The sequence below is a fragment of the Mustela nivalis genome, assembly GCF_964662115.1.
Source record: "Mustela nivalis genome assembly, chromosome: 14".
Lineage (NCBI taxonomy): Eukaryota > Metazoa > Chordata > Mammalia > Carnivora > Mustelidae > Mustela > Mustela nivalis.
In genome coordinates, this window is record NC_139033.1 from 54,665,738 (window position 1) to 54,690,862 (window position 25,125).

A 25,125-nucleotide genomic window follows, 5' to 3' on the forward strand; every position below is an offset into this window, starting at 1 on the left:
GCTTCCCTGGGGACAAACCCTCTTCCAGGGGTTTGCTCACTGACTGACAGACACGACCTATCCATGTGAACCCAAGCCCCAGCCATGTTTTTTACAAACACAAGGTACCTCATCTTTGCTTCTCTTCTCCCATTCCATGATCAAAATTATTTACCTTTCGATTTCAAAGGCAACTTTACAAAGCTTGACACTGGTTAAAAAAAAGAAAAAAAAATGTGTTTTCCAGTATCTTCCCAAGGCCAGTAAGTCAGTATTGGTTTCCGCCTGGAAGCCTGCTGCTGACACGGGTCACCACACCCTCTGTTCCCCTCATACCCTGTCCCGTCCAACACCTTGACGAGACGGATGCCTGCATGTGGCAGGCTCTGACCTGCCCACCTCCTTATGGGGACGCATCTCTAGCCATTTCTAATCTCATATTTATAAAACCAGGACCACACATTTGTGGGGGCACCAAACCTCTCAGGAATGACATTATTTCTCTGGGGCGATGTGACTATCAAAGTTGAGTATTCCTAAAGTGTGGTGTAAGTACCTCTGAATTCCTGAGCTCTCCTGGAAGTACGCTCTATCACAGTCATCGAACGGGATGTAGGCTGCAGATACTTGTCTCGGATGTGCCCGGTGTCCTTGACTTCTCCAGAGCACTCTCCAAGGGCAAGGCTGGCTTCCTTCTTGGCTGGGCTCTGCCTCTGCTCCAAAGAAAGCGGGATCCACTGGGGTGGAGGTGGGTGCCCGCGCTCACTCATTAATTCTACTTACTTAATATACTCTCTGTGGGGCATTCTCACGCTAAGCGCTTTACTTGGTTTACTCCTTGAATTCTCCCACGAGCTGCGGAGGTTAGTACTAGTATTACTCCACTCACTGATGAGGAGCTGAGGCACAGAGTGGTTAAGGATTTTCCCTGGAGTCACACAGCTAAAACTCAAGCCGGGATCTGAATCCAAGCTCCTCACCACTGTGCTATGCTACCTCTGCTGTGATCATTTCTCTGCGGGGTTGGTGGGAGGGTAAGACTTTTCTACGTAAGGACTGGAAGAAGCCATTAATCCTTCCTTCTTCCAGATTCTTTCCTGAACATCAATGTCTCTTCTCACTGCATTCACGTGCACAGGGAGTCTCCTTTCGCTCATCCCACGAAGGCCCCATCCCACCAGGAGGAGACACAGTACAGGGCACCATGAGACGTATTTGAAGCACTGCTGTAGTCCATGTTAATTCTAGTCAGTTTCTGAACCAAACACATAACCTCACTCAGAAATAAAGATTTTTTTCAACGTGAATCTGAGCTTCTGTGACCATGGTCAGTGTGGTAAGCACATGCTGTGAGATACCAATGCCATCAGCCCCGTCTCTCTCTCTCCCTCTCTTTGGGCCTGTCCCCTCCAATTTCCAAAAGTCTCCTTTGCAAAATGCTTCAGCAGCTGCACCTCTGGCCACTCTTTCTTTTTTCACCAGGTCAGAGTCGGCCTCTTCAACCTACATTTTTGGGGTTTTAGTTCCCTGTTCATTCAACCTTTATAAGTGAAGAGTTACCACCAAGCTTCCTCTGCAGACCCTTGTCAAGCAAAGGTAATCACATTTCTCCTTGCATGACTGGATCCAAACAGCTCACTCAGTAATCATCAGAAAGCCTCTGCTCCATTTCCAAAGGCATCCTGGGAATAGCATGAGACAGAGAGAGAGAGAGAGGCTCACATCCTGAAGGACCACCCACGCCCTCACCCGCACAGACTACCAAGGAAAATCAAACTTCTCAGGAAGGGTTTTGAACATTCACAACATGGAGGGGAAGGTGCACCTTATAGGAAATGTGGGGTTTGCACAGCACAAGGGAGAGCAGGTTGGACGCTGCAAGAAAATTCCCAGAGCAAGTCAAAGATTTAATGGGAAATAAGAACCTTTCCTTCTCTTTAAAATGTGCTCACTATGGCTCTCCCAGTAAAGGCTGTCTCCTCCTGAAACATCACACCAAGGCGGGCCACTCTGGCTTGAAAAATATTCACACTTGAAGACAATCGATTTCAAGGTTCATTGAGTTGGCAAGAAAGTGAGCTTCTCGGTTCCAGCACTTCACAAGATGACAAGACCACACGTTGGTTTCCACAGCTTTACCCAGTTGCTGCTCCTCTCACTTGCTTTCTCCCCAGGTTATGGCATTTAAGCCTAGACTTCAACCATCACCTACATGTACCTGAGTTCCAGAAACATCTATATAGCTGGCTAGGGGAAGTTGTACTTGTGATCCACAGACACTCACACTTAATGCCCAAAGCCCACAAAGTGGCCTGAGAGCCATCCCATGCTGCTGGGCTAATGGCTGCCTGGGCATCACCCAGACTCCTTTTTCTTACCATAAAATCCAGTCACTGTCCTCCAGATAATGCCCTCCCTGTCTCCTCAGTGGCTCCTACTCACCACGGCCCCGGCCTGAGTCAGGCTCTCTCCCGGACTGTTGCCACCCGCTCTCCGCTCTTCCAAACACACCCCTGCTCACACCTCACTTAAAAATTCACCGGTAGCTTTGCTCAGTTTAAAGGAGAAAATTTTGCCAATTTCTTCAGAACCCGGAAAGATTCTCAAATCCAATCCGGCAAAGCTCCAAATGTATACAAACGTCAGTTGAATCGGTACATTGTGCGCAGGAATATAACACAGTAGCTCAATGATTCTTCACTTTAAAAAAAGCAACAAAGTTCAAACCCCCAAGAAATCTGCAATCTAGTCCCAGCCACATTTTGAGAAAACAGGGATCCTGCCCCAGAAATCAGAAGGAGTTTTACAAAACCTCCTCTTCCTCAGGCCTTGGTGTCTCTGCCTTTTCTAGGCTACCAGTATCAAGCTCACTCCCCCTTACCCCCCACCCCAGCACTCTCCCCTCTTGTCAGCCCCTTACCGGCAATACTCAGGAAACCAGAAAGAGCCTCTTAGGCACCAGACGGTAACTCTGAATCCCTGGCTTTCAGTCACACTTACCTCACAAGGTCACATCCCTTGTCGGCAAATCCCATTTAGAACAAATCATTTGCCGTGAGACGCATCTTCCCAGGTAGCCACTTGCCGCACACGGCACCAGCTGGGTTGTTAACCTGGCTGTTGTGTAATCCTCTAGCATGTTTATGCCAGGGCACAAAATCTTGTCTCCAGCTCGAATCCGTATTTATTTAACAATTACCTTCTTTAATAGAACAAAACCCAGGAAAGCTCCAGGGCATGGAGTGACGGTAGGAACAACAGTGAGCTAAGCACACGTCCGTGCTGCCTCTCTTAAATCACCCACCACCCTATTAAAGCAGCAGCATCATCCTGAGTTTACAGGAGAGAAGACGGAGGCCAAGCCTGGCAAGGAGGCACAGTCCGCCGCTGGGAAGACCGACCCTGTGCTCTCAGCCACCTCGGCTGCTGCTCCCTCACTGCCCTTGGTCAAACCCTCCTCCTGGAACCAGGACTGAGCAAGTCACTGAGTTGCAGATCTCATGGCTCAGCACCAATGACCCAACACCTACTCGTCTTATGCTCTTTGTCTGTCAATCCGCTGCTCACTGCTAACTGTTTCTGAGCAAGAGAGAGCTAGGACTAGTCTGCTGTTTCTGTCACAGACCCTGCAACTAATCGGCCGAGAATTCTGTGACCCCTGGCCATAGAGTCCTGTGGACAAGGTGTGAGACAGACCAGAGAGTGAGGCACTGCCCTAGAACTGGGCATCCAAACATGCCTCTTCCCATCAAAATATGGGAAGATGAGCTCACCCGCCCTGCTAATGTTTCCATAATTAGGCTCCCCTTTGCCCACTGGTTCCTGTGTCTGGTGGAAAGGAGCCAACACACCTTCCTACTTCTGCAGGAAAATAGAAAGCAACTCCCTCTCCAATTGCCTCCCTCCTGCTCCCTCTCCAAGGCTCAGGCTCAAGGTTTGGCTCCTACCACCCACCAGGCCACTGATACACACCAGGCATGAGCCCCAAAAATGTAAGGACAGCCCAGCCTCTGAACACTGTTAACTGTGGCATCCTCTCAACCAGATAAATTTCTGTTCCTATACCTTCCTTCCCTCCTTCCTCTATCCAAGATAGTTGTTATGCTTAGCTATGAAACTCGAGGAAGCCTTGTTCCAGTGTTGAAACTCCTGCTCTGAACATTTTCAGAACTCCTTAGGAATCGTCTTCAGTGCCAGTGTTTGAAAAGAACAAGCAAATCAGTGTGATTATCTCAAGATCAAAATCTAACAGTGATGATAAACAATACAGCTCATTAGGATTCCCAAGTCACAGTAAATATTTGCTCTGAATTTTTGCTTGTTCAGCAAATCTGATTCATCCTCAAAACAGTTGTTACTGTTGAACACGTTCTATAGGTTCAGAGCATAGTCCCAGGGCACTCTGGTTCTGAGCACACGCTCTGGGCTCAGAATGAATGGATTCCAACTCAGTCGTGTCACCCAACACCTGTGAGATCTGGGGCCCACTCTTCAACCTCTGTGCCTCAGTTTCCTCACCTGTAAAGAGGGGAAGGGTCTACCACTCTCTTCATATAATTTATAATATGTGCAAACTTCTCAGCACGAGAGCGAGCACAAAGTCAATGCTCCTTACGTGCTGTTCCTGGGGTCATGACGCATCTAGATAGTGAAGGAGAAAAGAGCCAAGCATCCTTCCCAGACAAAGTGGAGGCTGATTAGGAGGAGGATCCACTCTCCTGAATAAGCATGCCACCTTAAAGCTGCATAGGAAGAAACTAACGAATTGGACCCCCTAACAATATGTTTTATGCAGGCACCAAGAGACATCAGAAGTGAAAATATATTAATAGAAAAGGTAAAAATATTTGTGACATAGTGGTCAGAAATTATTATCTATAATGTGTCAAGGATGCTTACCTTCTATCTGCTTTTTATTTGAATATTTCCATATTAAAATAGAGTAGCTGCTCATTAAAACAAATAAACCATTTAGGAGACAAATGAGCCAAGGATACAAACAGGCAACACTCAGGAAATTTCAACAGCCAGTGAAGCAATTAAAGATGAACCACCCCAATAGTAGTCAAAAAGTGCACAGTGAGGGGCGCCAGGGTGATTCAGTGGGTTAAGCCTCTGCCTTTGGCTCAGGTCATGGTCTCAGGGTCCTGGGATTGAGTCCCACATCGGGCTCTCTCCTCAGCGGGGAGCCTGCTTCCCCCTCTCTCTCTGCCTGCCTCTCTGCCTACTTGTGATCTCTCTCTGTCAAATAAATAAATAAAATCTTTTTTTAAAAAAAGTGCACAGTGAATTGCTGAGGCAATTTACTTTCCAGAAACATTGAACTTCTGAACAACTCCTCAAACATACAGTGCTGATGATGGTGTGAGAAAATGTTCAGTCACGTGCAGAGGGTGGGACAGTAAAGTGGTGTCATCTCTTTGAAGGCCAGTGGTATGACATCAATAGTAAAAATGTCAGGTCCTTTGATCTAGAATCTCACCCTTAAGAATCTGTCCTAAAAGAAAGCCAACATATGTGTATAAACACATGTGTGTGTGCTTATTCCCAAAAGTTTAGTACTAGGAAAAAAACTGGTATGAAGACATAGCAAAATGAGTGAAGGCAACCTGTTTTTATAGTATACCCATATAACGGAAGACTAAAGCAATAACTTTTCTAAATGTGCTGACATAAAAATCTGGAAGTGGTAATATAAAAAGATGGCGATGTATATTTGATAGTTGCTTATTAACTGCCAAGTACCAAGGATATTTGTTTTATTTCTATGGAATCACAGGAAATAAAAAAAAGTAGTTGAATAAAATGGTGAAGGACAGGGACTCTAGAGACAGGCCCCTTGAACTCTAAAACCAGTTCCACCATGAACTCTAAAATCAGTGCCAATGGCTGTGAGACTCTGGACAGTTCCTTTAACTCTCTGTCTCAGTTTCTCCTCCTGCCACGTGGAGATCCTAACAGCACCTAGCTCGTGGAGTAACGGTGAAAATGCGCTTAGTACCCTGAAGCTCCCAGCATACAGCCTGGCAGATAAGCAGGTGCCCAGGAAAGGTGAGTTACTGTCACATCTGTTAATTGCCATTACGGTCCCCCTTTGTACCTATGCTCCAACTAGGTCTGTTTTACACTGCATAGCCGATACTGCATCTTTACATCCTACATCATTTTTACTGGAAATCAGAGTGGCTATGTAGTCGGTGCCCCCTAGGTGCCAGGGGCCGTATCTAAGTTGACACATGGCTGTTAGTGGTGGAGCCAAGCACCTGCTCCTGAGAGTCGATACTCCCACCCTAGATGGGGATGCGGGGGGACTTGAGCAGACTGAGTGCTCCTCTGCCCTTCAGGAGCCGCAGTCTGTTCCCCGCCAGCAGGTTCAGACTGAGCTCCCGATGCAAGGGTCCACACTCCATCTCCACACTGTACCCAGCCTGACTCCTCCTCCCTGAAGTGCAGGTGGCCTGTAGCCCATGTGGGCACGGTCCCCCTCCGTTTCGCATGTTCTGGAACCTGCCAGAGCCAGGCCACATCATGTCCCTGCAGCTTGTGGATCAGGTATATATTCAGTCAAACTACCATGTCTGGTCTCTCCAGCAGCGAGCTCAAGGCCTTGACCCCAACCCTAATCTCCCCCGTGGGCCTGCTGACTTTCTTATCACTTTCAATCTTTTAGAATGCGTACTCTGGTGCAACATATATTAAGACTTGGGGTTTTATTTCCCCTTATTTTTACCTCTCGTCTAACTTACCTAACAAAGGAACAATTCTTGAATGAATTTTTTTCATTTCTTGACCACTAGTCGATAATACCACCAGCCAAGAGGCATGTGCCAACTGTACCTTCCCTGTACTGAGTCCTCAGCCCCACTCGAACCTCTGGGAGCACTGGGTAGTCAGAGCGACCCCAGGGAGCTTGTCCTGTGTTTCTATTCCCCCAAACAGATTCCTGATCCTGGCTGCAGAACAGCACGGCTTCCATGATAGAATCATGTAGAATCATAGCTCGATCTTGCCGCTTTGTAATACAGCTTGCATCATGTGCCATTTTATCAATTTGGGGGAATGTGATAGATACGAAGCTGATCGAAACCGGGTTTACTGGGCATCTGGATGACTGAGAAAATCATGAGGTCGAGCCAAACCTTTGGTTGCCCCAGAGGGTTCAGCATACTCCCTAAGAGTTTGAAGTGTAAAACTTTGCTAAATGAGTTAAAACAAAAATGAGCAAAAAAGGGGCTCTACTTTCCGTACAGTAGCCAAGAAATCTGAGAACTCTATTCCCTGAATAAAGTCAACTCTGACCAATGCACATAAACGTTTGAAGGAAAATCCACCGAGCTCCATGTGCTTCTAAGGAAGACACCCCCTCCTTCCAATGGTCAACAGGCACCCTACCTTGGCATCATCCCAAGGAGGAATGGAAAATTACAACAAATGACTTGCTGTCTTTTAAGGTGGGGTTTCTCAGATTCAGCGCTACTGATATTTTTGACAGATAATTCTTGGCTGCAGAGGGCTGTCCTGTGCCTTGCAGAATGTTCGGTAACACCCCTGGACTCTACCCACCAGGTGCCAATAGCACTCCATGTGCCAAATATGGAAACCAAACATGGGTCTAGACACAGCCAGATGTCCTGAGGGTCGAAACCACAACTATAATGGAACACGGGGACTGATTCTAGGCTGTTTCCACGTCCTGGAGCAGCCCCACCTTTCCCGGACTTACAGCCAGATCCCCTTCTCCTCACTGGCTCTGCTTGTCCCCTCATCTAACTCATCTCCTGCCTTTTCCAATCCCCTCAGCCATCCACGGTGCCTTGAGAACTTATGAGCAGCACTCAGCAAAATCCCCGATAGTCTCAATGTCTTCATGGACTATTCCTTGCTCCCAACCTGAACTTAGCACGTTGTTCCCTACAGTCCTCTCCTCCGGCATGATGGGCTCTTCCCTCACACCCCACAGACCCCTCTTTGCCAATTCCAGATCATTTCCCTCCCAATCTCCCTCTAGAGACCCAGCGCCTCAAAACAGAGGCTAGCCAAGGATAGCGTGGCGGCCACATCGGGCTTACTGCCTATTTTTATAGAGTCTGTCTGCTAAGGATAGTTTTCAGATTTTTAAATGGCTGAAACACAAACCAGAAGAATATTTCATGACGTGGAAAATTCCAGTCTCGGTGTCCTTATACAAGTAAGCTCATCTGTTCACCTGTCTCTGGCTGCTTTTAGAAAGGCAGAATGCCACTGAATGTTGCAACACAGAAGGTCTGACCTGAAAAGCTTAACCTATGTACTGTACTACCTGGCCCCTGACAGAGAAAGCTTCCAGCCCCTGCCTTTGGGGCACGTGGCAGCCTTCTGTGCCATCAGCTTCCAGCTGGTTGTCATCATCAACTACCTGCCAGGTCACTCTTCCATGTGTATTAAAATATACACAGGGCTGAAGGCTGGATGACACAACTGTTAACCTTAGTGACTGAATCAAGGTCAAAATTACCTCCGTGAGTTGGAAGGTTGTGTGGAAATCAGCAGGATGAAAGATTTTATATTATTAAGTCACATGCAATGTTCATTATCAGACTGACATACAGAGCAGGAAGAAGCCCTGGTGTGTGCTGACAGAGGGAAGAACCAGGATGAACAGGGAAACACTATGGGGAAATTTCATCCATGTAACAGAGTATCAAGCAATAATAGACCTAGAATATTGTGGAGGGCATTTAGATCAGAAGACCCTCCTTACAAACAGAAAGTTCAGGGATAGAATAGGGTGCCCTAGAGAGGAGATGGTCTGAGCCCTAGAAGTTCATAGGAAGGTCTCCTGCTCTAGGCTTTAAGACTTTTTTCTCCTAAGATTATATACTTGTAAGTTAAACCAGAAATACTGGTTCTTTTGCTGATTTGAGGCGAAAAATAATTTTTTTCTGGTAAAAAATGAAAGCACCAACATTTTTCTTCCTTCCAGGGCAAAGACAGAAATACCAAGATGAAGTTTTGTTTTTAGAAAGAATGAGAGAGCACACACAAGCACAGGAGGTACGAAGCCAGGGGCAGAGGGAGAGAGAGAATCTGAAGCAGGCTCCACGCCCAGCACAGAGCCCAATGCAAGGGCTCAATCGCACAACCCTGAGATCATGACCTGAGACGAAAAATAAGAGTCAGGTGCTTAACTGACTGAGTTACTCAGGTGCCCCTTAAAGTATCTTTTGTGACTACATATGCCATGACGAGCTTTATCTTTACACTCACATTTTGGATTTCATTTTTGGAGCACCCGGGTGGCTCAGTGGGTTAAGCATGTGACTCTTGATTTCGGCTCAGGTCATGATCTCAGGGTTGTGAGTTAGAGCCCGTGGGCTCCACGTTGGGCATGGAGTCTGCTTAAGATTCTCTCTCTCCTTCTTCCTCTGTCCCTTCCCCCACCCCCCGCTACCCCTCGCACTAATGTGCTCTCCTTCAAAGAAAAAAAAAAGATGCTTTTAGGTGACAGATGACCCATAACCATAAACTTATCCCTTATCTGATAAAGGCTGAGCGTAGAGTTCTATTTCTTAAGAAACCAAGGCAAACCAATCTGTGCTTTGAGTCTTAGTCCTTACTGGAATAAAGCACAGAGCCCAGCAGGCTTACCTCATAAGGAGACTTTGAAATTTTCTCCTTTTCATCTCTAAGAATTTTTATATTTACGTCAAAAAAATATATCTACATAGTATGTAAATAAAATTTCTTCTCATTCAGTGACTAGGGTTAGAGATGGTGGGTTGGGAAATGATTCTGCGTGATTTTGGACACTGAAAGGCAAGGGCCAAAGACTTGGGTTTAACCCACAACTCAGCACCTTAGTTCTGGGCTCATCACAAGGCACGAAGCCTCTGTCTTCTCATTTGTAAAATGAGGATGAAAATGCTTGTCCTGCTAGACCTTACAGAGGACCACCGTGAGAATTTTGTATGACATTAAAAGACCACTTTAGTGGAGAATACCATACGCATTTTAGGGAGAACATGAATCTCTAACCTCTGACATGTTCCTATCATCTTCCTTTCAGAGCTGCTGGCACTAGTTGGGTCAGAATTATAAAATCCAGTCTAAAATTCCTATGTGCCATATGCAAGGCATGTTGCTACAAGTCAGCAGGGAGCAGGGCCAGAATGCTCCCATAGATGAAGAGCGGTCTAGGTCAGGCACGCTTCTGTGTCTTTCAAGGGCTGTGGGTTGTCTGACACAATGAACTACTTGATTCTAACGTACCATTTGGAGGCACAGATGTGGAGCAGGTGACTAAGCTATGCACGCTGGGATCATTTCCCATTCGGCTTCTCGTCACCCTTTCTTTCCATCCCACTCCCACAGCTGCCAAAACTGTACTGTTGTTTTGGGGCCAGAGGGCAAAATCCCTCCAACAGGGTTCATGGATAAAGCCACCTCATAATCAATCTGTACAATGTTATCTGTCTTTACAAAGGGGAAAGTGTGTTCTTCTCAAATAAATGCTATAAATTTACGTCAATGTACTCATTTCAGTAAAACGAAAATGCAGTCCTACTTGAAAAGAATGAGACAAGAAGAGTGCAAATTGTCATGTGTAGCTTCCCGTGCCAGATCCCGCCAAGCCCCGCACCTTGAAACTGTCATCTCTGCCCAGGATGGTCCACTCCGCTGCTGCCGTCCTTGCCAACTTGTCACAAGGCATGGCTGCCTGAGCTTACAACATGGGCACCTTTGACAGGCATAACAGCAAGAAACAGACCAGGAATCTACACGATACAAGTCGGACAGAACAAGAAAACACCAAGTGCTGTGGATAAGGGCTCCAGAGGACTATGCTCAGCATCTGGGCTGGGTTTACATATAGATTTTCAGCCCACTGTACACACTTCTCTCCATGTTAATTTCTGAAGCCACGAGCTAGCAGCAGTGCTGAAGAGAACATTACATGGTCTTTGAGCACTAAGTTTCCTGAAGATCATAGACTACAAGGGGCAACAACGTTCGTAGCCGACCTTCTCATTCCTCCGTCTCTTTAGAAGTTTTCATCTTCCTTCCATTATAATAGAGCTTGTTCTACACAAACCCTTAGAACAATCTGTAGATGGATAGTTATGTGCTAGAGAAGAGTGTCCATACGGATGGGCTTGCACATCACTCTCGGACTCAGGCCCTCCTCCCCTTCTGTAACAGGAGGTACCCCAAGGCATGGTCAGCTCATCCTCCAGGGATCCTATGAGTACCAGACTACTCGGGGCATCTCTCAAGACAAGGGTGGGTGTTCCCTTAAGAAGGGACATAACTTGATCACTCTCTTAAGAGCACCTAACTTATTCTGAGTTATTTTCTACTTCAGGCAGCCTCATGACCTACATGTGGCTCCCACGTGGATTTCCATGATGACAGAAAATGCTGCAGCTAAATGATGTAAGCGGAGCTCCCACGTGCCAGCAGCAGGAGGGGACGCACTGGCAAACCAGTGTAGCAGGCCGTCCAGGTGGACCTGGCTGGCATGGACGGGTCCATAGAGCTCCATCATCCTTGTGAACGGACAGCATTCACTCAGGAAGACAGCAGTGGACCAGACCCCAGAACAGCATGTCCATCCATTTGGCTGCCCCTCTGCTTTATAGAACCATTTCTAAGTTCCTATAGATTTTGTCAAAATTTATTACTTTGTGTGTGTGTGTGTATATATATATATATATATATATATATATATATATATTTAATTTCTCATGAGATCATCAACCCTTCTATTCCTTCCTATCTACCTTCCTCATTCTTACTTTCTCCCAGCTCAGATGTGAGCCTGAGAAGGGCAGAGAGCATACCTTATGTCTCCACTGTATCAGAAAGCCCTGGCTTATAATAGATAAGCAATAAAAGTGTTTGCTAAATGATTAAAAAAAAACAATAGCAATAGCATTTCCTGAAATTTACATATATTATCTACCCCTATGAATATAAAGCAATGTATATGTACATATATGTTTCTATATTTTATCGATTTAATTCAAACAGATTATTCTATTTAACTAAAATCACCCTCAACTATGCATTGCTACAAGTATTTCAAGACTTAGGATCTTACATTCTCAGGATGGTGCACAATTTGTTTCTATGTTGTTTTGTGTTTTTGGATTCTTTTCCATTTGATAAAGCACAGATTTTCTGAACAGATATTGAATGAGATAGGACTATCAAAGCACAAATGTGTGAAGAAGAGCTCGTGGGCTTGGTAAGATCAAATCTATGCCTATCCCCAGGACCAACTTGCCAGGGGGACGTTCCAAGGGACGCTGGGGGTGACGTTTTAAGGAAAGAGAAGAGGCGGGGAGCAAGTCCGGAGAGACTGTGTGGCTGGCAGGGAGGGCAGGGTGGTGGGTCCCTGCAGGGTTGTGACCCCTCCCACCTCTCCGGGGTCCTCACACCCCTCACAAGGGCTGGGGTGATGCTTACTTTTCACAGTGCTCTCGTACTTGACTGTGCTTGAAGCCAGGAGCCGACTGGGAACAGGGACTGGTGGGGGCCGACAGGGGACTCTGGGTGCTCTGCAAGGAGTGCCTGCGGCTGCGCCTGCGGTCCAGGCCTCGCTGCTCGCCCGCGCCACCGCTACCGCCACCGGAGCACACGCTGGCCCTCCTGCGGTCCCGGCGCCCGCTGGGGGGCGGTTCGGCGCTCTCATCACCATCCTCCAGCCGCAGTGCCACCTGAAAAAGCAGAGCGCAATGTCAGACGTGACAACCTCTCTGAGACCTTAGGTGTGGTCTGCATTTCAGGCTCCCTCTAAGGAGACTTTCCATTCTTTCCATCCTGCTAACTCCGCTTCTCTAGAGCTTCACAAATACAGGCGAGCCCGAGGGCAGTCTGCAAACTGAAAGAGGCTTGCCGCTGTCTACTTTCCCAGTCAAATGCAGAGGGAAAGGCCCACAGCTATCCTGAGTAGGTCTGAAAAGGACTCTGTAACTAGACAGGCTCTTTCCCCTGGAGCCCAGCACTGTCCTCTCCCAGGCTGCAGCTCTCCGGGCTCCCCTTCCTCTGCTCTGGTCCAGAAGGAAGGGTCCTGAAGCCCAGCCGCAGGGGGCTCTCCAGTGCCTGATCATTCCTGAGCTCGCTTCCCGACCCAGCACAGCCAGGATTCTGGCTGGAGGCGAAAGCCACCCGAGGCAGGTGAGCGGAGCTGGCCTCAGCCGGGGATCTGTCGCAGAGGACCCTGCAGCAGCACGGACTGCCTGAGGTCAGCGCCTGCCCCGGCACTGCAGCGAGGGGGCTACCCTCCCCCTGGCCTGGTCCCCAGAGTGCAGTTGGAGCCTGACGTGACACAAGAGAGCCAACATATGCTCATCACAAAAATACGTACCAGAGATAGACCTCACCTCTCAAGCCGTTGTTTTGTTTTAAATCTCCTCTTAAAAGTAACGCATATTTGGCCAGGAGAATAACTGCCTTACACTTGGCCACTTCGAACTTCCCGCGGGAACCCGAGCCAGCTGGCACCACACCCCCGGACCTCTGCCCTCCCCCGAAGGGTATTTTAGTCCTGCTCTTAGTTGGCACCCTCTGCGCAGGCGCAGCTCCGCCATCTCTTAATCTCGCTCCGTCCCGGGTCCTGCTCTACAGCAGCCTCGGTTTGGGGGCTGCTGCCATCGGCCTGGGCTCTGCCGTGGCTCCCTCTTTACCCGTGCCCACTCTTCCCAGCCAGGGGCAATGCTCGCCTGCATCGCCAGCTCCCGTAAGTGGGCTCTGTGCCCGCCCTCACTAAAACTGGAGAGCCGGCAGGGCACAAGCTGTGGCTGCCTAGACCTCGCCTGCATGCTGCATTTGTGGGACTGCCTTAAGAACAGCTTCTATAGAGATGAGTGGCTGGTACTCAATAAATAGGTCCATCCTTAACCAAGCAAGACCGTCAGATGCAGGGACCCAGGATGGACACAAATCCCCTCACTGCACAGAAGTGGCATGGCTGAACCCGTCCCAGCCAAGTCCAGCAGTGCAGTGTCTCTGACTCCACAACCGAGGAGTACCATGGTCCTGCACCCCCAGAGAGGCCGGTTCTCCGGCCCTGCAGGAGCTATTGGTCACATTTCACAGCTCAGTCCTGACAGGGTAGAGAACAGAGACCCAGACTGGCTGACCATGCAATATGGTTTTCATATCACCTGTCTGTAGAAAACCACAGTTAGTACAAAATCAGTGGTTCCCCATGTCCCAGGTTTGGGCCCCCGTACTCATCCAGCAAAGTGAGCTTGACTGTGTCAAGGCCAGGTTGACCACCTTCATCCCGGTTCCCAAGGATGAACATCTGGGACAGGTGGCCTATTTCACAGGGGGGCACCACCCCCTTTCTTCCTCCCATCTCCAGTTTCCTCTGGCTCTAGCTTTTGGGTAAGATCTATTGAGTGAAAATGCCATCTTTGCTCTGGATACATTTTATAACACTCTTTCAGGTATAGGAGGACAATTTAATAATATTTTGACTATTTATTCTCCCAGAATTTACTAGTCAGACATAATTTTGGGAGGTTTGAGGTAACAATTGATAACAGTTCAGAAAAGATATGGTTATAAAATGTCATCGGAAAAAACTAAAGCAAAAGATCATTGGAAAGTCCGTTTCCTAGGGGTCGCCCCTCCAACATCACTGCAGGACCTAAGAAAGGAATGGTGCATTTGGTTAATCACATTTATCATCTCCGCATTAGCACTTTAAATGGCATTCTCTGAAGAAGTTGGAGAATGATTGTATATCTAACGAAGGATGGCATTTTAAAGTATTTCTAACCAATTGTTTTTCCTCATTTTTGAGATATAAAATTCTAGACCATTTGAACTTATTCTGACCCAAAGTATTGATTCTGCTTCTTATTAAGCACACATTTGGAATGATAAGATTAGGAGATAAAGTAGAGTTCAGATATTTCTAATTCCTTGTCTAACCTCAGAGATCCAAGGATCAAATAGCATGCCTCTCACAGCTCCTTTCAGAGAGAAGCTTTGTGCACACAGCACAGACCAAAACCCACTTTAACTGCCTTTTGTCAGAGAAGATGGAGACAGTCAAGAAGTTTAAATGAAAAGAAAAATCTGGAAAAATTATCAAAGAAACCCCATAAAACAAATTTTAATGGGGGCTTCTAAAGTTCAGAACCTCAGCAAAACATCTATCTCTTAAAAAGAAAGAAAGGGGCACACAGAAGGGTAGACATGGAGCTCAGAATCCCAGTCAGTTCAATGTCCTCTTTAGGCCTCACTGCGAGCAACTGTATGACCTAAAATTCAGGCCTGGTGCTCACTCATGATTTTGTTTTTACAAGAAGAAACGTAGAGTCACCAATATCCACCAGAGACAGGAAGAGAGGCTTTCCTTTCCCATGCAAGGATATGGTGGGAGTGCCCATTTATTTAGATTCTAGGGAGCACGACAAATTAGTCAAGAACGTGCAGAGCTGGCCAAGACCTGGAGAGAACAGTGCTTGCCACGCCTCTTCCTCCAAATCTCTGGTGTCAGACCTAATTAACTACATGTGCAACAAGCATCCTCCACCAAACCCAAGATGAGCGCAACCATGTCCCAGGGACTCTCTCGTCTCTCCCTAATGAGGAAGCATTTCACTTCCCCGGCCCCTCAGCAAACACCTTCTAATTCTTTTAATTAAATGTAGAACACTGTCTATACGCTAACACCCAGAGCAAACGGTTTCTCAATCCGGCACTGAGTGCTCACATACTCTACCCCCACCTTACTAGGAAAGCGATTAGAAGCAGTGTAGGCCGCTGTGACAGCTTCCATCCACCGGTGAGGCCGGAGAATGATCGAGATGCTCTTTTCAAGTTTTTATTATGGAAATTTTCGAACATACGCAAAGTATGAGAGAGCCTGTGAAGACTGCGATGGGTTCATCACCCCTGAGAGTCCAACAAGTACCAACCCCATCCAGGTTTGTGTTATTTCATACGTCACTCCCTGCCCCCAAGCCCAGACTTTAAAGTAAATCCCGGATTATAGCATTTCATCTGTAACTATTTTAGTATATATCCCTAAAAGATAAGGATTTTTAAAAACCATAACCATTATAACACTGTTCCACTTAAACTAATTTTTTAATACCATCAACTATCCAACAATGTGAACCTTTTTAAAAAAATATATTTTTTATTTATTTATTTGACAGAGAGAGAGAGAGAGAGATCACAAGTAGACAGAGAGGCAGGCGGGGGCGGGGGGAGCAGGCTCCCTGCTGAGCAGAGAGCCCCATGCGGGGCTTGATCCCAGGACCCTGAGCAGACGCTTAACCCACTGAGCCACCCAGGCGCCCCCAATGTGAACCTTTTTGATGGAAGTCAAAAGCTACCACATTTCTTTGAGTTTATATCATTATATTACTACTACCATTGGGACAGGCAGCCACCATTGCATAATAGATACACTTTCTCCATACTGCTATCTCATACTTTCCTCTTAATCCTTAAGAGGATTGCTTCTTAATCAAGAAGTTGTTTCTTAATCAAGATAATCAATCAATCATAGTTGCTTCTTAATCAAGAAGCAACTATGCCAATGGCAGCTTGTAGGTGATGGTCACAGCACTGGGTTCCCAGAGAGCCATGCCTCTGTTTCCTCGTTCTTGTGCACCCACCCCTCTACACTGAGTCCATTTTCCATGGGACTTGCTTTGGTCAATGGGACATCAGCAAACATGAGGCAAACAAGGCTTGAAATGTGTTTGCACATTGGGACTGGCCCATCTAAAATGCTGCTACCATGTGAAGAGGTGTGGGCTAGCCCACTAAAGATACATAGCCCAGCCAAGAGTCAGCACCCAAAGCCAAACCAAGTGAATGAGGCCATCTTAGAACACGCAGCCCCAGTCAAGCCACCAGATAATTGCAGCAGCATGAGACTCTAGGCTTAACCAGGCCCAAATGTCTGAATCACAGAATCATGAGCAAAATTGCTGTATTAGGTCACTGTTTTTGGCTTGCTGGCTATGCGGCAATGGGAATGGACATACATTTTAAAAATCACGTATGATATGAGATTGGACTTATTAGTTAATGATCCCTAACATTCATAGCAACCCCTCTCTTTCAGGGTCTCTGGATCCAATTCCAACACAGGGGGTCAAGCAATTCTTGGACATCTGCAGAGTGTCTAAGAGTTAAACTCAATTCAACTCAGTTCTGACACTATCTCCCCAGAGCCAGCATCAAATATTCTAGGTTAAGAGTTCAGTTCTACAGGACTGCCCCACTGCCTCCCACCCCAAGTCAGAAGCCAGTTGCAAGCTCCAGGCCCTTTCTTACGCTTCTGACCAACCACATTGGAGGGTCCAACAACCTCCTCCTTAGGTTCAATGAATTTGCTGGCGTGGCTCACAGAACTCAGGGAAATACTTACATTGACCAGGTTATTAAATGGTAGGATAAAAAATATGAATCAACAGCCAGATTCAGAGATATATAGGGCAAGTTCCCAAACAAAGGAGCTTCTGTCCTCATGGAACTTGGTGGAATGTGGGAGCATTCTGCTTCCCCAAGATTGAAAGTTCTCCATAGTAGACCCAAGAGCTGTCCTCTTGGTTTTTATGGAGGCTTCATGATGTAGCCATGATTGACAAGTCATGGGCCATTGGCTGATCCAACCTCCACCCCTCCAGCCCCAGGGGGTCAAGGTTTGGGACTGAAAATTCCAACCACTTCATCACATCGCTGGTCCTCCTTTGGCAACCAGTCCCCACTGTTAAGTGCTTTCCAAAAGCCACCTCACTAACATAACAAAGTATGCCTTTATCACTCTTTACACTTGGGAAATTACAAGGGATTGGGGAGCTGTGAGCCAGAAATGAGGATAATGACCAAATACATATTTCTTAAAATAAATCACATTATCACACTCCCACCCCCAAAGTCTCCAGCCTTTATACGCTTTTCCATTACCAGGACCACATTTTTAGAATCAAAACTTAGAACATAGAATCTGACAAAAGATTTTGTATTTTGAATCCTGAATTTCTGTATTTGAAAACTTACATAGAGCTGTAACAATTAAAATGAATTTAATTAAACAGGAATTAAACACCTCTCTGAAATGGATTTAAATTACATGGAATTGGGCCTGTCCCCAGAAAGTCCAGGACATGTGGTCACCAGACATTCTTCACTATTAGGAAGAATTCTAGAAGCCCAACCACGTTCTCTACAATTACATGAAAACATTCAGAGTTTTTTGTGAGGAAAAGGCTGGCTCTGCATATAGATCTCCTTGCTGTCCCTGCAGATACTGAACTTAGTTGTCCTGTGGCAGTAAATATTTTTCAAAACATTCACTTTCAGAAAGAAATAAAAACCCTGATTCTGCCCAGTATCTCAAGCATTGAGCTGTCCCCTTGAGGTATCACTCAAGGCATCTTTCCTTTAAGATAGCTACATTCTGATTAAATCATACCCATTCTTCAACTGGGCATGTGGCAAATACAGTCCATAAAACACGTGATATTTAAAAGGGACCTTCATTTGAGTACTTACTGAATGTCTACTGTTGATAGGCACACTGCTGGGTCCTGGGGCCAAAGAGAGAAATGGGACATGGCTCAGAGTAGCAGCTCAAAGGAAGACTGACAGACAAGTCTGTCCTGAGGACTGCTCAGTCCGAGGTAGGGTCATAGTGAGCTCTCTTAAGTTGTGAGCAAAGAGGAGGGGACAGGCAGCCGGAACTTTTTTTTATCTTGCCATGAAGGTCTTGTGGATAAGCGGACAGCTATGGTGACCCCTACAGGAGTAGGAATTTGCCAACTGTGAGAACAGGAAGGAAGAACTCAAGGCAAAGAAGAGAGAATGAAGGAAAGCCCCCTGCTCTCCCCGGCAAAGACCTGCCTTCTGTGTTCCAGAGACAGGAGGGGACTTCAGAGACATCATAGGAGTGGCCAGAGACAAGGCCACAGGATTATAAAGGCTACGGATAATGTAGGTCCCTATAACAACTCAAGGTATCTGGGCTCCATCCTGCTGGCCACAGAAAAGTCTTCTCATGTATTCATTCACTCATCTGCTTACTTGAGAGTTTGTTCTCTTAAACAGAGGAATGGCATAGTCAGATCTGACTGTCAGGAGGATCCTTTCTCTGTTGCTGGGAATTGGGCCAGTGGAGAAAACAGAGAGGCCTCCCTGGGATGCAGCCCCTGCAGGACGCCAGCCTTGCAGGCTCAGGTCATGCTGCTTTCCCAGCCCCTGACCCCTCTGGTCACACCAACCTCTTTTTTACCCTTCGTACCTGCCAAGCCAGAGCTCCTCCCCTGCTTTGCCCTCCATCACTATCTTTCTTCAGGCCCTTTTCTCAGAAGCCGTCTTCCCTGCCCCTGCCTCACTTTCTCACCCCTACTTCATCCTGCCTCTCTCCATCAACATGTTTGGAGCTTCCAATTCTCAGTATATTCATGCACTTGGCCACTGTCCGCACCCCGTGAGAGGATGCACTCCCTGAAGGCAATGAGCTTATCCATCTAGCTCACTGCTATGTCCTGGGGGTCTGGAATAGGGCCTGGAACATAGTAGGTGCTCAATGAAGTGGTGCTGAGGAGCAAATGAATAAGAAGAAGATATCATAATAATCCAGGTACGAAACAACAGGATCAGAGCTAGGGGAATGGAGAAGAAAGTGAGGTTGTCAGCGATCAGATTTCTAAATGGGAGGGGAGGGTGCAGAGGAAGGAAAAAAGGAGTCTAAGATACTTCTAGGTATGTAACATGGGAGACTCTATTGCTTATAGAAGTGGAGAAATGATACAGATGATACAGATGATACAGGATTTTTCTCTTCTTCGTGGGAGAAGAATGAAATTCAGTTAAGGCTGATCCCATGTCGTGCGCAGGTTCTAAGCAGCCGTGTCCAGCACAGAGCACCTCAGGCCCCGTCTGTGTCCCTCCACACTGTTACATTTAGCTGCTGGAGGAATCTGCTACTTGCTTGTCTTAGATTACAAGTTTAAAGTTCCTTGGACAGAGACAGAACTTCTCTGTATTTTTAGCCCCAGCACAGTATATGATATATACTAGGCCCCCATGAATGAATGTAACACAAGAAGAGAAGCAGGCAGAGAAGCAGGAGTGCCTTGGCAAAAGCTCAAGGTCATATATCAGCCGCCAGCCTCCAAAGCTGCTGAGCTCACTCGGTGAACCTAAACAGGCCACACAGACTGAGAGAGGAGGTCTGATAAGGAAACCCCAATGCTGCAAGGGAGGTCAGAGAAGGTCCCAAGGGAGGACACTGAGGAGGAAAGATCAGAGAGCTATCCTGGAGCCATTTGTATGCTTAGTCACCAGAAATACACAAGACGCAACACACAAGAGTCATCTAAGAAACACTAGCATCATTCTTTCCAAAGGCTAGCGGAACAGTGATGTCCCGCCTGATAAAAAGGGCATAGAAAGAGATGGAGAGGAAGAGAAGAGGTGGGGGGAGGATGAGGGGAAGCCAATCTTACACTTAAGAGTACTTGTGTACAACTCCTAAATAAGGTAGTAACAAACAGAATCCAGCACCATATTTTTAAAAAAGAACACATCATCGCCAAGTGCGTTACAGTCTAGGAACATGAGGATGGTTAACAAAAAGTAAGGAAATGAAATAAATAATCAATCCAAAAAACTAGAAAAATAACTACAAGCAAACTGAAAGAGAAGAAGAAAATTAAAAGGCAAAAATTGAAGAGGAAGGAACACCTCCAAACTCATTTTCTGGGGCCAGCATTACCTTGATACCAAAACCAGATAAAGAACACACACACACACACACACATACACACACACACACACACACACATATTACAGGGTAATATCCCCAGTGAACATCACTGCAAAAATCCTCAACGAAATATTAGCAAACCAAATTCAACAATACATTAAGAGGATCATACACCATCCTCAAGGGGGATTTATGCCAGGGATGCAAAGATGGTTTAACATCCACATATCAATCAACCGCATACATCATCTTAACAAAGGATAAAAATCATATGATCATCTCAGCTGGTACAGAAAAAGAATCTGACAAAAATTCAATATCCATTTATGGTGAAAATTCTTAAAAAGGTAGGTATAGAAGGAAATACCTCAATATAACAAAGGCCATAGAGAAAAAAGGCAGAACTAACATCGCACTCAAAGGTGAAAAGCTGACAGCTTTTCCTCTAAGATCAGGAATAGACAAGGATGTGAGATCTCATCACTTTTAATCAATATAGTATTTGGAGTCCCAGCCACAGCAGTTAGGCAAGTAAAAGAAATAAAAGGCTTCTAAACTGGAAAGGGAGAAGTAATAAAAGTGTCACTATTTATAGATGACATGATACTATATAAACACCTCAAGACTCCACCAAAAAGGAAAAAAAAATTAGAACTAATAAGTGAATTCAGTAAAGTTACAGCATACAAAATTAATACACAAAATGGGTTGTGTTTCTATATACTAATAATGAGGTATCAGAAAGAAAAATTAGATAACAATCCCATTTATGATTACATCCAAAAAAATACCTAGAATTCAATTTAACCAACGCAGTGAAAAACCTATGTTCTAAAAACTATAAAACACCAATGGAAGGAATTAAAGACAACACAAATAAACGGAAAGATATACCATGCTGCTGGATTGGAAGAATACTGTTAAAATGTCCCTTCTACCCAAAGTCATCTGAAGATTCAATGCAGTCTCCATCAAAATACCAATGGCATTCTCACCAAAGTTGAACAAATAATCCTAAAATTTGTACGGAACCGCAAAGACCCCAAATAGTCAAAGCAATCTGGAGAAAGAAAAAACAAAGCTGGAGTTATCATACTCCCTGATTTCAAACTCTACTACAAGGCTATAGTAATCAAAACAGTATGATACTGGAACAAACACAGATACATAGATCAGAACATTACCTCATTATTAGTATATAGAAACACAACCCATTTTGTGTATTAATTTTGTATGCTGTAACTTTACTGAATTCACTTATTAGTTCTAATTTTTTTTTCCTTTTTGGTGGAGTCTTGAGGTGTTTATATAGTATCATGTCATCTATAAATAGTGACACTTTTATTACTTCTCCCTTTCCAGTTTAGAAGCCTTTTATTTCTTTTACTTGCCTAACTGCTGTGGCTGGGACTCCAAATACTATATTGATTAAAAGTGATGAGATCTCACACTTAAAGCCATCAACAAACCTCTGACAAAGGAGGCAGCAATATACAATGGGGGAAAAGACAGGTTCTTCAATAAATTATGATGGGAAACTGGACGACTACAAGCAAAAAAATGAAACTGGACCAGTTCCTTGTATCACGCACAAAAATAAATTCAAAATGGAGAAAAGACTTGAATATAAAACCCCAAACCACAAAATTTCTAGAAGAACATCTCTTGGACATCAACAGCTCTTGGACATCATCCTCAACAGTATCTTTTCGGACCAGTCTCTTCAGGCAAGGTGAACAAAAGCAAACATTAACAAATGGGATTACATCAAACTAAAAAGCTCTTTGTACAGCCAAAAAACAAAAAAGGCAGCCTACTGAATGGGAGAAGATGTTTGCAAATTATACATCCCGTAAGGGGTTAATATCCAAAATATACCAAGACACTCCAAAACTCCCAAACAACCCAATTAAAAAATGAACAGAGGACTTAAACATTTTTCCAAAGAAAACATACAGATGGCCAGCAGACATGAAAAATGCTCGGCATCATGAATCATCAGGGAAACATATCAAAACCACAGCGAGATATCACCTTACACTGGTCGGAATCAGCTGTTATCAAAAAGACAAGAAATAACATGTGTTGGTGAAGATGTGGGGAAATGGGAGGCCATGTGCACTGTTGGTGGGAATGTAAGTTGGTGTACTCTGGAGAACAGTACAGAGATTCCTCAAAAATTTACAAATAGAACTACCACTTGACCCAAAAATCCCAATTCCGGGTATTTCTCCAAAGAAAATGAAAATACCAATTCAAAAGAGATATAGGCCCTCCTATGTTTATTGCAGTTTTATTTATAATAGCCAAGATATGGAAGCAACCTGAGTGTCCACTGACAGATGAATGGATAAAGAAGATGTGGTATATACACACAATGGACTATTACTTAGCCATAAAACAGAATGAAATCTTGCTATTTGCAACAACATGGGTGGACCGAGAAGGTATAATGCTAAGTGAAATAAGTCCAACAGAGAAAGACAGATACCATATTATTTCACTTATATGTGGAATGTGAAAAAACAAAACAACAAAACAGGCTCATAGATACAAGGAACAAGCTGTTACCAGAGTAAGGATGGGCTCAGAGGGTGGGGGAAATATATGAAAGGGATTAAGGGGTATAAACTTGGAGTTATAAAATAAATAAGTCATGGAGATGTAATGTACAGCATAGGGAATATGGTCAATAATATTGTAATAAATTTGTACAGTGGAAGATAAGTAGGCTTATCCTGGGACCATTTCATAATGTATAAAATGACTGAATCATTATGATGTATACCTAATAGGATACTGTATGTCAACTGTACCTCAATTTTAAAAACAAGCATTGAGGGCCCCTGGGAAGCTCAGTAGGTTGAGAGTTTGACTCTTGACTTTGGCTCAGGTCATTATCTCAGGGTGGTGAGATAGAGCCCCATGCTGGGCTCTGGGCCACATTCAATGGGGAGTCTGCTTAAGATTCTTGCTTTCTCTCTGCCTCTCCTCCCTGCATTCTTGCTCTCTCTCAAAACAAATAAATAAATCTTTAAAAAGAAATAAAAAATATTGAGTTGCAAACAGAAAAGCAGTGCAAATCATATATGTCAAAATTATTATTTAAAAAACAACAAAATAGACAAAACTACTACTTTATCTAGAATTACAAACAAAAATTACAAAATATCAAAGGGAATATATCCACTGACATAGAGAAAGTTAAAAACATTCATAGGAGATTATATGTCTCATTGTTTATCCACTTAAAATCCAAAAGAAATGAATGATTTCCTAGTAAAATATAATTTAGCAAAATTGATCCCAGTAAAGATACAGAGTTGCCAAAGATATTCTCCTGCCCTCACCAGTCCATGCATGCAGACACACACACGCACATACAGACGCACTCCTCTTCACAGGCCCACACAGTTCCCTAAGGGAATTCTAGCAAATCATCAGAGAGGACAAACATTTCTAAGTATTTTTATAAAGTGAGAGTGGGCATCCTTGTCGTGTTCCTGATCTTAAGGGAAAGGCTCTCAGTTTTTCCCCATTGAGAATGGTATTTGCTATGGGTTTTTCATAGATGGATTTTATCAAATTGAGGTATGTTCCCTCTACCCCTATACTCTGAAGAGTTTTAATCAGGAAAGGATGCTGTATTTTGTCAAATGCTTTTTCTGTATCAATTGAGAGGACCATGTGATTCTTCTCTTTTCTCTTATTAATTTGTTCTACCACATTGATTGGTTTGCAAATGTTGAACATTTATTTACTACAGATTGAAAACAGAGCTACCCTATGACCCGGCAATTGCAGTACTTGGGTATTTACCCCAAAGATACAGATGTAGCGAAAAGAAAGACTATGTGCACCCCAGTGTTCATAGCAGCAATGTCCACAGTAGCCAAACCGGGAAAAGAGCCAAGACGCCCTTCAACAGACGAATGGATAAAGGAGATGTGGTCCATATACACAGTTGAATATTACTCAGCCATCAGAAAGGATGAATAACCAACTTTTGCATCAACATGGATGGGACTGGAAGAGATTATGCTGAGTGAAATAAGTCAAGCAGAGAAAGTCACTTATCATATGGTTTCATTTACTTGTGGAAGATAAGGAATAGCATGGAGGCCATTAGGGGAAGGAAGGGAAAAATGAAGGAGGGGAAATCCGAGGGGGAGAGCAACCATGAGAGAGTGTGGACTCTGAGAAACAAACTGTGAGTTTTAGAGGGGAAGCGGGTGGGGAGATCGGTGAGCCCAATGGTGGGTATTAAGGAGGACATGTACTGCATGGAGCACTGGGTGTTATATGCAAACAATGAATCATGGAACACTACATCAAAAACTAATGAAGTACTGTATGGTGACTAACATAACAAAAAAAGGAAGAAACAGAACATCGGAAAAAAAATTTTTATAAAGCAA

The 25,125-nt window shown here is 44.9% G+C and overlaps 1 protein-coding gene across 22 annotated transcripts in view; it reads right to left on the reverse strand.

The window, feature by feature from the left end:
* FHOD3 (formin homology 2 domain containing 3) overlaps nucleotides 1–25,125 on the reverse strand; it is a 456,221-nt gene that overhangs the window by 130,421 nt on the left and 300,675 nt on the right. For all 22 annotated transcript variants that reach the window (XM_082699502.1, XM_082699490.1, XM_082699491.1 and 19 more), the window contains exon 10: nucleotides 12,427–12,677. In XM_082699502.1, coding sequence (XP_082555628.1) covers nucleotides 12,427–12,677 — 251 coding nt within the window. The remainder of the gene's footprint in view (nucleotides 1–12,426; nucleotides 12,678–25,125) is intronic.